At 44.8% G+C, this 13,242-nt stretch overlaps 1 protein-coding gene across 3 annotated transcripts in view; it reads right to left on the bottom strand.

Annotated features, from left to right (window-relative positions):
- The window catches only part of ACACA (acetyl-CoA carboxylase alpha), a 125,403-nt gene that overhangs the window by 15,978 nt on the left and 96,183 nt on the right, over nt 1-13,242 (bottom strand). For all 3 annotated transcript variants that reach the window (XM_086624376.1, XM_086624377.1, XM_086624378.1), the window contains 4 exons: nt 11,591-11,687; nt 8,295-8,391; nt 7,490-7,625; nt 1,099-1,276 (listed from right to left, as the gene is read on the bottom strand). In XM_086624376.1, coding sequence (XP_086480502.1) covers nt 1,099-1,276; nt 7,490-7,625; nt 8,295-8,391; nt 11,591-11,687 — 508 coding nt within the window. The remainder of the gene's footprint in view (nt 1-1,098; nt 1,277-7,489; nt 7,626-8,294; nt 8,392-11,590; nt 11,688-13,242) is intronic.

The raw sequence follows: 13,242 nt of genomic DNA, 5'->3' as shown, positions 1-13,242 counted from the left end.
GGTACAGGGCAGAAGCAGGGGGAAAGCTGTTCCTGCACACACCCCAAAAAACACCTGGTGGGGGAAGCAGTTTGTAGAAATCCTGCTCACAGGGTCTGACTGTGAAGCAAACAGGCTCCACATCTCTACGTAGGAAAAGAACAGCAAAAATATCTGACTTCCAGGAGGTGAAGACTGGACCATGTTTGCTTGAGATGTGGGAAATACTGAGGCCAACAGACCACAGGTCTCTGTCTCACTGTCTTAGAACAGGGAGGCAAGCATCCCATCAGGAGCAAAACTCAGCTGGGAAGGGCAAGGGAAACGGGCATCTGGAAAGGGCATCTTCCCAACTCCTCCCTACGTATGGTTTTTGCCTTCCCCCTGGAGCAGCTGCCCAGGAATTTTGCCCTGCTGAGATGGTAGGAGTGGAGAGGATGCTCCAATAACTCAATATTCATGCTGTCCTTGTATACACCTTCCTCTGTCTGCCACAGACAGACCAGGTGGGGCTGGCTTTTTCCTCCAAATGATTCAGTATCTCTATATTTCAGAGATTCTTTAATGCATTTTTAGAAACCTGCTTCCAAGCATTTGCTTATAGTTTTATACCCTCAACCACCAGTAACTAGAACTTCACTTGCACAGGCTGTATTCAATTAAAAAACTGCAACTACCCAAGTGCCCGTATGACAGACAGCACAACACTCTGGGATTTTAAAGTACACACTTATTTATGCTTATTTAATTTGCAAAATTGCACACACAGGCACTTCTTTCAAAGGACAAACCAGTGTGTGGAAATAGCAGAACGGTAAAAAAAGTCTGAAGCACCAACGTCTCACTGTGCGTTGCGAATGTTAGTGATGAACCTTCAAAGAGGTTGGCTCCCACCAGCTACAGAATTTATCCCCATCTAAATGGGAGTCAGGAGACTATCCGAATTGTCCTGGCTGTGATGACTACACAGCAAACTCCTCCGAGATACAGGTCACACCTGGAAAGTGGTCAGCCCCTGATGGCAACAAACTGCCACGCTCTTAACCGAGAGCTTCTCGCTCAGCCAGGTAATTCTGCCTCAAAGCAGGTGGTTCTGGAGGGAGGAGAAAGCTGCCGTACCTGCTCTCCCGGTCGGCGTACATCTCCATGTGACGAGGGTTAATGGTGGGGTCAATCACAACCCAGGATCCTCCTCTCAGCTCCGCCTGCGGAGGGATGTAAATCAGCACGGGCTGACGATACTCTCTCAGGCCGTCCACAATGTAGGCACCAAACTTGAGCACTTGGTCATACATGTCTGCAGAAAAAGGACGCAGAGGTTGAAGTCACAGCTTCAAACGAGGAAAAACCCATCAGTATTCACCTCTTCTAACCACCTCCTGCTACCACATTGCAAGCTCTGGCTAGCGTTTTCTGGACCTGGGCAAGCAAGACAGACCAAGAAAGGAGACATTCCCACATCAGTCCTGCTCCCAGTCAGTGGATCTCCACTCTGGAAATCTGGTCTGGTCACTTCCCGTGTAACCATATCTACTTACAAAACATGGACCACAGGGTCCCCAGCTCACACCAGCCAGTCCTACACCATGTGTCCTGGAGATAATCCACCCCTTCCTAGCCAAGCCGATGAGTATTCCAGCAGTTCTGAAAGTCAGGTCAGGTATTTCTGTACTTAATACAACCACAGCTGCCCAATTTCTGACTTACTACGATGCACCTGTATCATGATCCATGTAATGTGCACAGGGCGCCCAACGGCAGCGGAGCTTTTGCATATCTTTAGAAAAATTAGTGTGTGGGAAGGGTTCAGATGGGAAACAGAATTCTTCACTTCTTGCATTAGTTTAAGGCATTTTGCTCAAAATTAATAAGAACAACTCCACTGTGTAAAGACAGTACATGGAAAATATCAGCCCTAAAGGTGATTTAAATAAAAGAGAAAAAAGGAAGGCAAAAGAATTTATATGAGATGATATAGTTTATAATGAATATAGTTTGTAATGGAAACAGGCACCCTCAAATGTATATATTTTATTACATATAATTACATATAGAAGTATCAAATCAAATAGACAAGAAATGAAAAATACTTATTAGGATCCTCTAGTCCATCTCTTTGTTCACACAGGACTGTACCCTGCATTTCCTTCCCAGTGCTTTTTAAAGCTTTCATTTAGAAATCCCAAACAATAAATCTACTACTTCTTTAGGGGCATCTCCACAGCCAAATAGATGAAATTTTCCTCAGTATTCAGCCAAATTTCCCCTCCTTCCTCATCCCCATTAATTTCATATTGCTACTCCTTTCATCACCCTACACAGTCCCTCTGCTCCTTCCATCTTGCTATAAATAGCAGTAGGCTTTTCAGAGTTTTTTTTTTTTTCCCTTAGACACACTATAGGTATTCATTTCTCACGTCTCCCAGGACAGTATTTTCAACCTCCTTCATCATTTTTTTGTTCTTTGCTTATTGCCTCCCAGTTTGCTTAATTTTTTCTGGCCATTAAAATACCAGTGCATAGAGCAGAAAAGCAAAGGGGGTGGCATGTACGTACCACGCACACGTGCTGGCCTTCAGGAAGAGTCTTAAAAGATTGAGACACTTTTATTCACCTAAAATCCTTATAATCACTTGAGAAAGCCATCATTTCCAGGGAAGAAAGAGACTCCAGCCAAGGTCCCCTTGGCACTTAATTCTTGCTTTAATGTTAAGCATTAACATGAACATAGTTAAACACTTTGGGAAATACAATTTGTGTATTTGGGAAATACACACACAGTCTTACATACATATATACACAGGCTAACATATACAGAACAAGTGAGAGAGGTGTATTTAAAATATGTGTGTGTGTATATATGTATATGTAAAAGCACCATAGGCACTGATGTGATCTCTCCAGTTCATTTGCAAGGTCACCATTCAAGCACCCAAGAAAAGGAGTTTCATATTATTTAAGAAACCAAATGCTGATGAAGAAAAGAATATTTTACTTCCTCTAACTGCAAATAAACATAAATTCTGGCAGAGACAGTGGGGACTGAGGACCAAACAAAACTCCAACCTTTTCCTTTGTCCTGAGCAAAGAAAAAGACCTCAAAAGGGGTGACAAATTTATTACTAATTACACAATTATTTTATTATGTAGTGCTAGTAATAAACCACTTGAAGTACTTTCAGCTAATTCTAGTGTTAAGAAAATAATTGCTTGATTCAAATTATTTTAACTGAATTAATTCTTTACTAGACATTTTTTACTGGTGCTACATAATAAAATAATTGTGTAATTAGCAATACATTTTTCACTCCTGCCAAGGGTATATATTTTACTCAGGTTAAGTAGAAAAAAGAAGCGCTACTTGTTTGAAGAGGGCAGAGGGAGGAGGAGCACAGAAATTGAGAGGAACTTGATCCTTTCTGTGCGTAACTCCCAATCTCTTTCAGGTTTACCAGGTGGCACCAGCAAGGTCAGGGAAGTTTTTCTGTGCCTACAATACTTTCAGGATCAGACTTCCAAAGCTATCCAGAAGCATGAACATTACTGCTATGAGTTCTGGACACAGTTACTTCTGGGATCCTGAAATACAGCACTTCATCGTCCAGGAATGTCCCAACAGCCTTAGTTCAACATTTTATATATGGATGTACACCAACTGCTGGCTTCTCTTCTGTGCTCAAAACTTCCACCGAGCTCTGTGGACCTGCTGCTGCACTCCTGGGCTACAGATACACCTTAATACTTTCAGATCTGGCTATAAACTCCTCTGCTTTAGAGGATTTCCCCTTTTCTTAAGGTCACAGCTTCTGCTAACAAAGACCAAGATTTGCCCAAGTAAGGATGAGATGATGAACCCAACTGCCACCACGAAGGGTGCCCATGGTGCCACGCACAGCTCCAGGCCACGGAGGCTGCTGAGCTCCAGAGACCAGCCAAGGGGAACTGCAGTGTCCGTAGGCTACGGAAGGCATCCTGCTCTTCTGCGGGTTTTTTTCCTCCCACCATCTCAACTGTTCGATTTGCCTACACTTACCATTTCAGCCAACTGGGGACTCTTAAAGAATGTATATTTTTAAGAGATAAAATATAAGTAGAGTTGATGAAGATCATAAAAACACTGCACAGACAACGCAAGAGCCCTGCCTGCAGTCCCCATGCCCAACCACCAGAAGACACAACCTCCCTGATTTACGTTAATATCGTATTTGAGCATGAAACTGTGAAACATTCACCATACTGTGACAACTGCCTCTTATCTGCAGTTTTGCTGCATTCTCCACTCTTAACAATGGAAAACAGTGCACCAAATTGAACTGCTGCAGGTGGTGAGTGATGCCAGGTCTCCACGGTGCCCACTGCTCTGTGCTTGAGCTGCCTGTGCCACCCTGGTCCCTTGGTATATACAATATCCCTTGGTAGAATATGTATATATATTTATAAACAGTTATTACTGCCACCAACACACTCACTATGTTTAAAACAAAACCCAACCACCTCCACGCCTCAAAGAAGACCACAGGGGTTTAAAGAGCAGGCTGTTAGCACAACTGTTCTTGCAAAGAAGCTGCTTACGTTGCAATCAGAAAAATTAAAATGAAATATTATATTTGTGGGCCAAATTTAATTCCTGTATTAATTTCAACCTCAGCATAATAAGGCACTGGCAAGATAGAAACGCTGCAGAAGTCCTCTAGGATATTCAGTAGGGAAGACAGCGTTTGCTGCACACTTTCCCATTCTCTGCCTCCCTGCTCGGCTGCAGTGTGCATCAGTGTCTGCTACACATAGACATGGAATCTGCTGGAAGCTGTTATCATTACACTGTATGAGCAAATATTGGCAGTCGGATGCATCGAGCACGCGAGAAAGGCTGCAGACAGCTTTTTGCATTTCCATAGCGTCGGGCAGCGTGCCCTGAACCTCCGAAGCTGGAACGGATCTCATCAGCTTGGCTGGATTATCAGATAGGACCTGAAGGTAAACACCAGGCATGTACTGGCTGCAGACACATAATGTCCCTCATAAACCCATTACATACAGGCAATACCCTCATTCACCACCCAGGTAATCAGAGATTTAAACCAGCCTTTTCACTCTGCTGAAAAATTTTTTTTTATTGTTATTTATAACCTGTCCCAGGAAAAAATAATAAGTAAAACATGAAAAACCAACTGCGAGTGACCCTGTAGCACAAGCAGCGCTGCAGTTTAATGTCGCGGGGATTTGCATGCTATCAAACTATTCATGCCGAGCCCAAGACCCCGGTGCTAATTTCCAGTAAATTTCACGCTTGATGTCTCCCCGTTGTGGGTCACTGCCGGTTTGCCTAAATAAACCACTTCCAAATGGCTCCTCCATCTAAATATTCAAGCCAGTTTTTATAATTTAATTTTGCATTATGATGAATAGCCTTCCGGCCAGATACAGCTCATTGGGGAAACCACCACCACCATCGCGATACGCCTTTATTTATGTTAGTTATTTATTTATTTTACAGCTTGAATTAGACCTCCTAGGCCGACTAGTAAAGAGGTTTTTTTTTTTTTTTCCTTTTTTTTTTTTTTCCTCCCCCTCCACTAATGTCAATTTTCAGCATAGCAAGAGCTGTCTCTAATCTTTTCCTACTCATTACACACAATTTTGGAGTCATTTTACCCACAGTGCAGTCGGCTCCTGGCAGTGTGTTTGTGTGCACTGAGGGGTGGCATAATTGTTTATTTTCCCTCCCTGCATAATCCCCAGCCAGCACTGAAACCAAAACTGCAAACACCTCCCCAAGGAAGGCAGGGAGTGCCAGGAGAGACCCCCGCGAGCGCACGATCTGCGGGAAAACGCACGGACCGAGGTGCAAAGAGCAATGGCTCTGTGCTTGCCTCCTCTGCGGCGGCTCTCTCCTCCTCCTGCTACCAGCTGGGGATGTGTAATATAAATATCAGCATCCTCCTAGTGCCTTTTCCACCTTGGGCTTCTGGTCCCAGCTCCAGAGAGAAACTCGGTTTCTGAGGAACCCGCCAAAGGGCACTGGCGAAGCCGACGGATCTCGCAACGCAGTGAGGCAAAACAATAGTTAACGGATGTTTGGTGAAGTACCAGCAACTTCCCCACCACTTTTTTTTGGGGGGGGAAAGCAAGTCACGAAGGGAGTGCAGTAGCTGCACACAGAGCAGAAACCATCCTGAAAGGTAACAGGTATTTTCCAGAGGAAAGAATCTGGCCATCTTTTGGCTTTGCATCTGCAAACTCAATGGCACTGCTTTCTGTCCTGCTGCCAAGACCGCAGAGCAGGTCAGCCTGTATCACCCTGCTAGTCCCTCCCCAGCAGGTTAGTGCATCTGTAACTTTTCTTCTGTGTTTAAGTGCCACCTGCACGTCGGAGGTCGTAATCTTTTACTTATTTAAATTTTATAGTATCAATCTCACGTTCTTGGCACTTCACAAAATTTAAAGGAGCAATATGCGGTGCAAAAATCTCACTGCTGGTATATTAACTGAGCAGTTTTATAACTGTTCACTTCATATGAACATCATTACCAGCAAGAGTCAACTGGCAGACAGTCCTTGACAGGACAATATTACAGTGGGAAAAATCATCAATGAGACAATGTTTCCACTTGACAGAATATGCCTATACATTTTTGATATGCAATAATGTTGGCTTATCCAGCCCCAATTTTAAGCTGAGGCAGAAAGATATAAAGCTTTCTGAGCAGAAGGGGTTTCCTGAAATTAGTGTTTAATTAGCCCAGGTTGGCAGCTGCAAATTTTGTTAGCAACTAACCCCTTGTTAACATCCAAACACCTGTTCTCACCGCAGATGATCTGGCCAGTTGCCACCACCGCATATAAGGGTACATATGAAAATACAACTGCATTGCTTATTTTGAAAAGACCTTGTTTATTTTGAAAAGAACTTGCTATCATACCTGCTCCTGGCATATTCTATCTTATTCTCTACGTGCCTATGAAAGACAAGAGGCACATGGGGAGGAGAGGAAGGAAACCCTTCGTCACTGCAGCTGCTGCGGAGTAGAGCGTCCCTTTCCTCTAGCTGGTTGTGCAACCACCACAACTAACTGTCAGCAGAGCTGGGCAGAGCATTGCCATGATTTCAGAGGGCTGACATGTCCAAACACTCCAGCAGGCCTAGGAAAGTATCCCCTTATCAGCATTTCCAAGGGAGATCACACACCTGCCATGAAAGAGGGGGCTGGATGCAGGTTGCATCAAAGACCAGTGAAGCAGATGAACTCTGCAAGTTCATGAGTACAAGCTGTCACCACAGTTAAGTCACTCTAATGGCTAGCTGCTGCCCAAAGACAGCACCTGCTTCTGTCCCTTGCCACATGCTCCTACTGCTGGACTGTCCCCAGAGAACCACTTCAGGATGCTAAACCAGCAGAGCTGGTGCCACGGGGTATGCCACGGCGGGGAACAGCAGCAGTGCCCTGAGCAGTAGAAGACAAGCTGCTCTCTGGGACAACACAGAAAGGGGATTCAGATTGATGGTTACCTTTCATTCCACCAGAGAAGCCCCTCCAGTTAGCAAAGACCATCAGAGGCAGCCCTTCTCTGTTAAAGTCATTGATCGCTTGTGCAGTCTTAAAGGCAGAGTCAGGGAACCACACCTGACCAGCCTGCTGGATTATCTGTCGGGCATAAAAAAAGACTGTTAAGCCTTGAAAACACACTTTAACTTAAGAGTTAGCCTAAAAATACAGAAACGCATGCAACAACAGCTGTGATGTGGAATTAACAATGAGGAACGCAGTGCATGAAATGCTTAGGATCTGCTCGCCCACGGAAAAATGGGGATAATCCTTCTGTCACCAACATCACCAGAAGTGTTCCTACTGATTTAGCTAAGAAGGAGGACAGAGGTGGTATGGAAAGCTTGATAGTATGACTGCTGTAAGAAGGTGAAGACGACAGAGAAAAGGATATGCAAAGGAAAAGACCCAGAAGAAACAATACAGGGCCAGACCTGTGAAATCGGGAAGGAGAAAAGCAAAATGTCAGAGCATAAAGAGCAGGGAAACAACTTTTGCTTGTCAGATCTCCTGGGCCCTCGTCCCTGCATCTCACCTAAGGCACAAGAGAACCAGGACTGCTGGGGAACGTGCCTCGTGCACGAATGGCCAACAAAACTGCCCATTTGCTCCTCCCAGCACTGCCATGCCTTGGTGCCCCAGCAAGGAACGGCTGTACATTTTGTCTCGCGTGTGGCACAAAAGAAAAAATCCCATCAAAACAAATGTCTCTTCCCCCAGACACATTTGCAGAGGACAAACAAGCAACTGAGCACACGTTCAACCCACCTTGGCCTCCGAGTCCAGGTTTGCAGGATCAGCAGGGATGCTGAGCTCCACTGTTCTCGTTTCTACGGCAACTACTCCTACAGGTATTCCTCCCAGCCTGGTGACACGCGAGACAAATCAAATTTCAACTTCTACTGTTACATAACTAGACATTTTTTCCAATTTGCATCAAAATACTCAAGAGGGACAAATAACGCGAGCAAACGGTGGAAGCAGCGTTCTGGCCTTTTTGCAGAGTTTAGGCATGTGGCTAAATCCCAGAGTAGAATTTACAGTTCTCAAAGCAAAATCTAGTTCTAAAAACCAGCACGTAACTCACTAGAAATCGAACAGAATAAACCAAAGCCTGAATTATGAAGGATACAGTTACATCTCCGTCGCCCTTCACCTGATATCGTACAGATTTTAATACTGATGGTCCTGACCATGAAAAATAAACATCAAGACCCAAGGGTTCCTTCGCCCTGTTTTCACCAGCACTGTCAGCTGATGAAATACAACCACAGGCAGCATGTCTAAGCAATGGTGATGTCTCAGCCACCCTCAACCTCCCCTGCTTACAAAAATTCCCTCTCCCAAGAGGTTAGGGTGGATGACAGGTAAAAGTTTTGGGTTTGCCTGTCTGCCTCCTCCCCAGACCCTCTGCTGTAGGATGGCTGCAAGGGTGGGATGGGTGCAGGGACGGGCAGGGAGGATGCTCAGCTCCGCTTTCTGCTTCGAACACAAAAGTCTAACCACTTCTTCACACAAAAGGCATCTCACTTGCCATGACAACTGCTTGCTCCCAGGACGGGAGTCCCAGCAGAGCCCATGCTCTCTCCTCAACCACCTCGAGCTGGATGACACGCGCTGCAGGCGGAGAAAGCGACGCGGCCTATGTGCACTGGGGGGTTGGAAATATTCCCATTCACTATGATTAAGAGTCTGCCCAGAAACCCGTAATTGCAGAAGCCGTCTTAAATCGGTAACTTATAACTTCTATATTAGGGCCCATGTGACCTAATAAAGAACATCTTTATCCAAGTATTACAGTTATTTATTGAACTTGAAAACAGCTCAAAACAACTTCTGTTTTCCATTATACTTCATATAAATTTTATCAGGCTAGCACATGAAGATGCTACATCTTGTTTTATAGTGTGTCCCTGGACAAGTTGCCATAGAATAATAAAAGACAATTTACAGCCAACAGCACACATATTCCAAACATACATACAAAAGATGAGTTTTGGCAGCACTTACAGTAACAATCCCAGAAGAATACATTCATATTTGTTTTTTCAAAACGCCACTGCTTTGGAAAGAAGTCGGTTTCATTTGTATTATATATACCTGTATGTGAGAGTCCAAAGCGACTCGGAATTTGTCAGAAGAAAGGAACTGCAAGTGAAGCCGAGTGTGGGCCTGGACACAGACCTTCCAGCTTTGCTAAATCCTTGATTTTGCCCCTCTCCCTGCCCCTCAACATACTGCTTAACCTAAAGCCTCTAAATAATTACAGGACGTTGTGAGATAAAACTTTGGAGTGTCACAGACGGCCGATGAAAATACCGAAGTGTATCAAAAGGTGACAGGACATCCCAAGGTTACGTGCCACCATGAGGAGTGGAGTCAGCAGGTATTTTTGGCTCCTCTCAACAATGTGTGAAGATCAGGCCATATTCTGAGCGTAAAGGATGTGCAGGGGTGATAGTGCTCAGACCCCTGGGACCAGCAGTGGTCAGAGACATGAAGCTCCACGACGGCAGAGCCGAGCTGTGCCTGCAGCAGCCGTCCATCTCCAGCTGGGCTCCTGCAGCCCATACCCTACCATGTCCCTCTGTCTTGGGCACCGACTCGTCCTCCTGCCCTGATACGATACCTGAGGGAACAGCTATGTTTCTGTGCATCACATGCTGCACTAGGAGAGCCTAAAGGCAGTTCTAAACCCACTGAAGACCCTCAGAAGTTCAAGAGAAGAGCAATAGAGGGACATTTTGCAGAGCATGCCCTCGTATCTGGAAGCCTTCTTCCATTATTATGCAGCATTTCATTAACATGTTAAGAGAGCTCCTGATGGCCATTTTGGAGACATCCAGAAGGGACACAATCCTCTATCAGTAAATAAAAGATTTTTCGTTGCTGCAGACTTCTGCTAGGAACGAAGGCACTCTGAACAGCCGTCATGCACAGGCACGGCCAGAGCTCATCCAGTGTAACACCTGAAGCCTCCAGGATCCCATTCAGGCACTTCAGGTTTTTTTTTCTCCCCTCTCACTTGTTAATGAAAAAAAGAGAAAAGGCTGACAATTAACCAAAAACCCTGACATCAATTAGGAGCTGGGAGTCTGCTGGAGGCAGGAGGATGAAGCTCCGTCTTGAGAGGAGAGCTGGCAGTAGTCTGAGGAATGAGGAGTGACAAAGGATGAGCACGCTGCGTCTGGACAGCTCGAGCACTTGTAGTGGAAACTCAAGGGAGATAAATGTACTCCTTCAAAATGGCTTTATTCTGAGAGAAAGTAGACAATGAGATCAGGAAACCCACAGTGCCATTTGGGAGGAGGCAAAAAACTAAAGAAACAACTAGAGAAGAGGTGGCTGAGGGGGTTCTGAGCTCAGCTCTGATTTTGCATTCTGTCAAAACACAGGATCCTCTCTCCTGGCTTCTGCTTCCTGCCAGCTCTGAGAGTTCCCGGACCTGCAACACCAAGAACGACCCAGGCAGCAAACACGTTCAAGGCAACGGGGAACATTTCGGAATCCTTGGCAGCAAGGGAAGGGGCAGTGACTGCCCATGGGAGGAGGTGAGTGCTACACATCTCTGCGTCACGGGAAACAACTGACATCAGGTGTGGTGGGTCCTGGTTTGGAAAATGCTGCAAGTTATTCCACAAAAACCTCGATGTTAAGCTCCTCTTTATGCAGTTTCTTGCAATTTGCTCTAGTTTTAGCTGAACTTCTCTTGCAAGTCACATAAGACTGCAAAACAATAAACTGTGTGACGTACCTTAAGCCAAGACAGAGCTGCAAGAAGGCCTCACCATGCAACCATGTACCTAAGAAAGCATATACTGTCTGCTATAATTTTTAACAATATCTCTTTTTGGCTTTTGTGCATGTTAAAGCTGTCACCTCCAAGCAAAACAGGAGAAACAATCAGAAGACCACGCTTCATTCGTGTGGTGAACAAGTATCCTATTGAAGCAACAACTTATTTTTACTTATAGCCATCAGCTTTCAAAGGAGGTTCTAGAAAAATGCAAAGCATAACGAAAACTTGATTTCTACAAATGCCTAAAACTCTTCTTAGAATTTACCTTGCTCTACCAACCACAACTGTCTGTGCCCAGGGCTGCATGATTTCCAGGAACGAGCCATTGTCAAAGAAACCGCTGAGCCACTGTCCTTTCTGACCTAAAGGGAAGGGAAAAAAAAAAAAAATCAAAATATCAGAGGAGAGAGGGAAGAAAGAAGAGAGAATATGAAAGGAGCAACTGGAACTTGCTTAAAAATGCCAATTGAAGAACTTTGCACTGTTTTGTTATTTATTTATTTTTAAATAGATTATAATACAAGGGAACATTAGACAGCCGAGCATTTGTCTGCCTTCAGCCATCATGTCTTATTTCATTTGCTAGGCTGCATAAAGACAGTCATTTATCAGCAAAAGCATCATTTATTGTTAAACGATGGGGTTCAGATAGCAGAGGGACTTTGCATGCTTTTAAATAAATAACTCTGTTTTTTTCAAGGCACTACAAACATTTGTCAAAAGGCAGTAAAGTCATTAAAGATGTTTTTCAAAACACCTATTTCCATTTTAAAACTTATCTCACATTTTCCTCTCGATTCTGCCTAATCTTTCCTTTAAAGAAAGAATGCTGAAGAAGTTCAGGAACTAAATACGAAATTTTCTGTGATATTTTAAAACTAGACCGCACATCTGAGAATATTTCATACATTCTTTTAGAAAAGCTGAAATGAAGTACTCTGATACCAAAAGCCTACTTGCTCCGCAGAAGACACCAGCCATGCACTTGCCTCTGACCCAACGTGTGCTCCAAGAGCCACCAGCCTGGAGCAGCCCAGATGCTGTCAGAACCCTTCTCTTACCCAAAGAAGGCAGCGACTTCCTAATGCTTGAGAGAACTCAAACTGTTCCCGAAGAGCACACTACTGAGATGACTGTGCAGTTCCAAGAGAAACAAACTTTTCCTGACTCTTGCAGACGATCAGCTCCTACCCTGAAGTCTGAAGGCACCTTGATTGCTCTGCTCATGCTAACTATGAACTGTAACCTATGAACCATGAACTATAACCCTTTACAAAGTCAGTGCAGCATCAGACTTGGCATTCCTCCTGCATCACAGACTCCAATTCCTTGACAACACCTCTCCACCCCTACGTTCCACAACAGATCTGTTCACTAACAATCCGCTATATCCCTTCAAATAAAATTCTCCAGATGACAATGACCCTCACGGGAAGCAGGGAGACAAGAGACGCTAGGAATGAGTTAAGCCTCACTACGTCCGTCTGTGCAGTGGCACGGCACTGTTTCCACTCTCCAGACAGGAAGACCATGGCAGGAAGGTTTTCCAATAACATAGTCTAGACCCTACTCCAGTCAACAGGTGAAGGCATGACAGGGAGCACGCATTTGGGCTGACTGCTGATGCTGGACTGGGGAGAGACCAGCAAGATTTGCAGACAGCTCTCTTTCTGCAGTGGCCCAGCCTGTATAAGCTATATATCCCAAAGCCAAGGCATTGAGATACTCTACCCCCCCCAGACAATTGCAGAAATCACAACTTTCTGGGGGCACCTGCTTTCCACTGGGGCTTCATGAAGCTCCATCAAAAAAACAAACCCCCAAGACCCCCAAACCCTGCCAGCTTTACCCCTTGGCACACAGCTCCTAGGAATGCTTTAATCTGAACAAGCACCTCTGCTTCTACAAACCCAAGTC

This window comes from Tauraco erythrolophus, chromosome 21, assembly GCF_009769465.1.
Source record: "Tauraco erythrolophus isolate bTauEry1 chromosome 21, bTauEry1.pri, whole genome shotgun sequence".
NCBI lineage: Eukaryota > Metazoa > Chordata > Aves > Musophagiformes > Musophagidae > Tauraco > Tauraco erythrolophus.
Note: the sequence above shows the minus strand (reverse complement) of the source record. Positions and strands in the feature narration are given on the sequence as shown.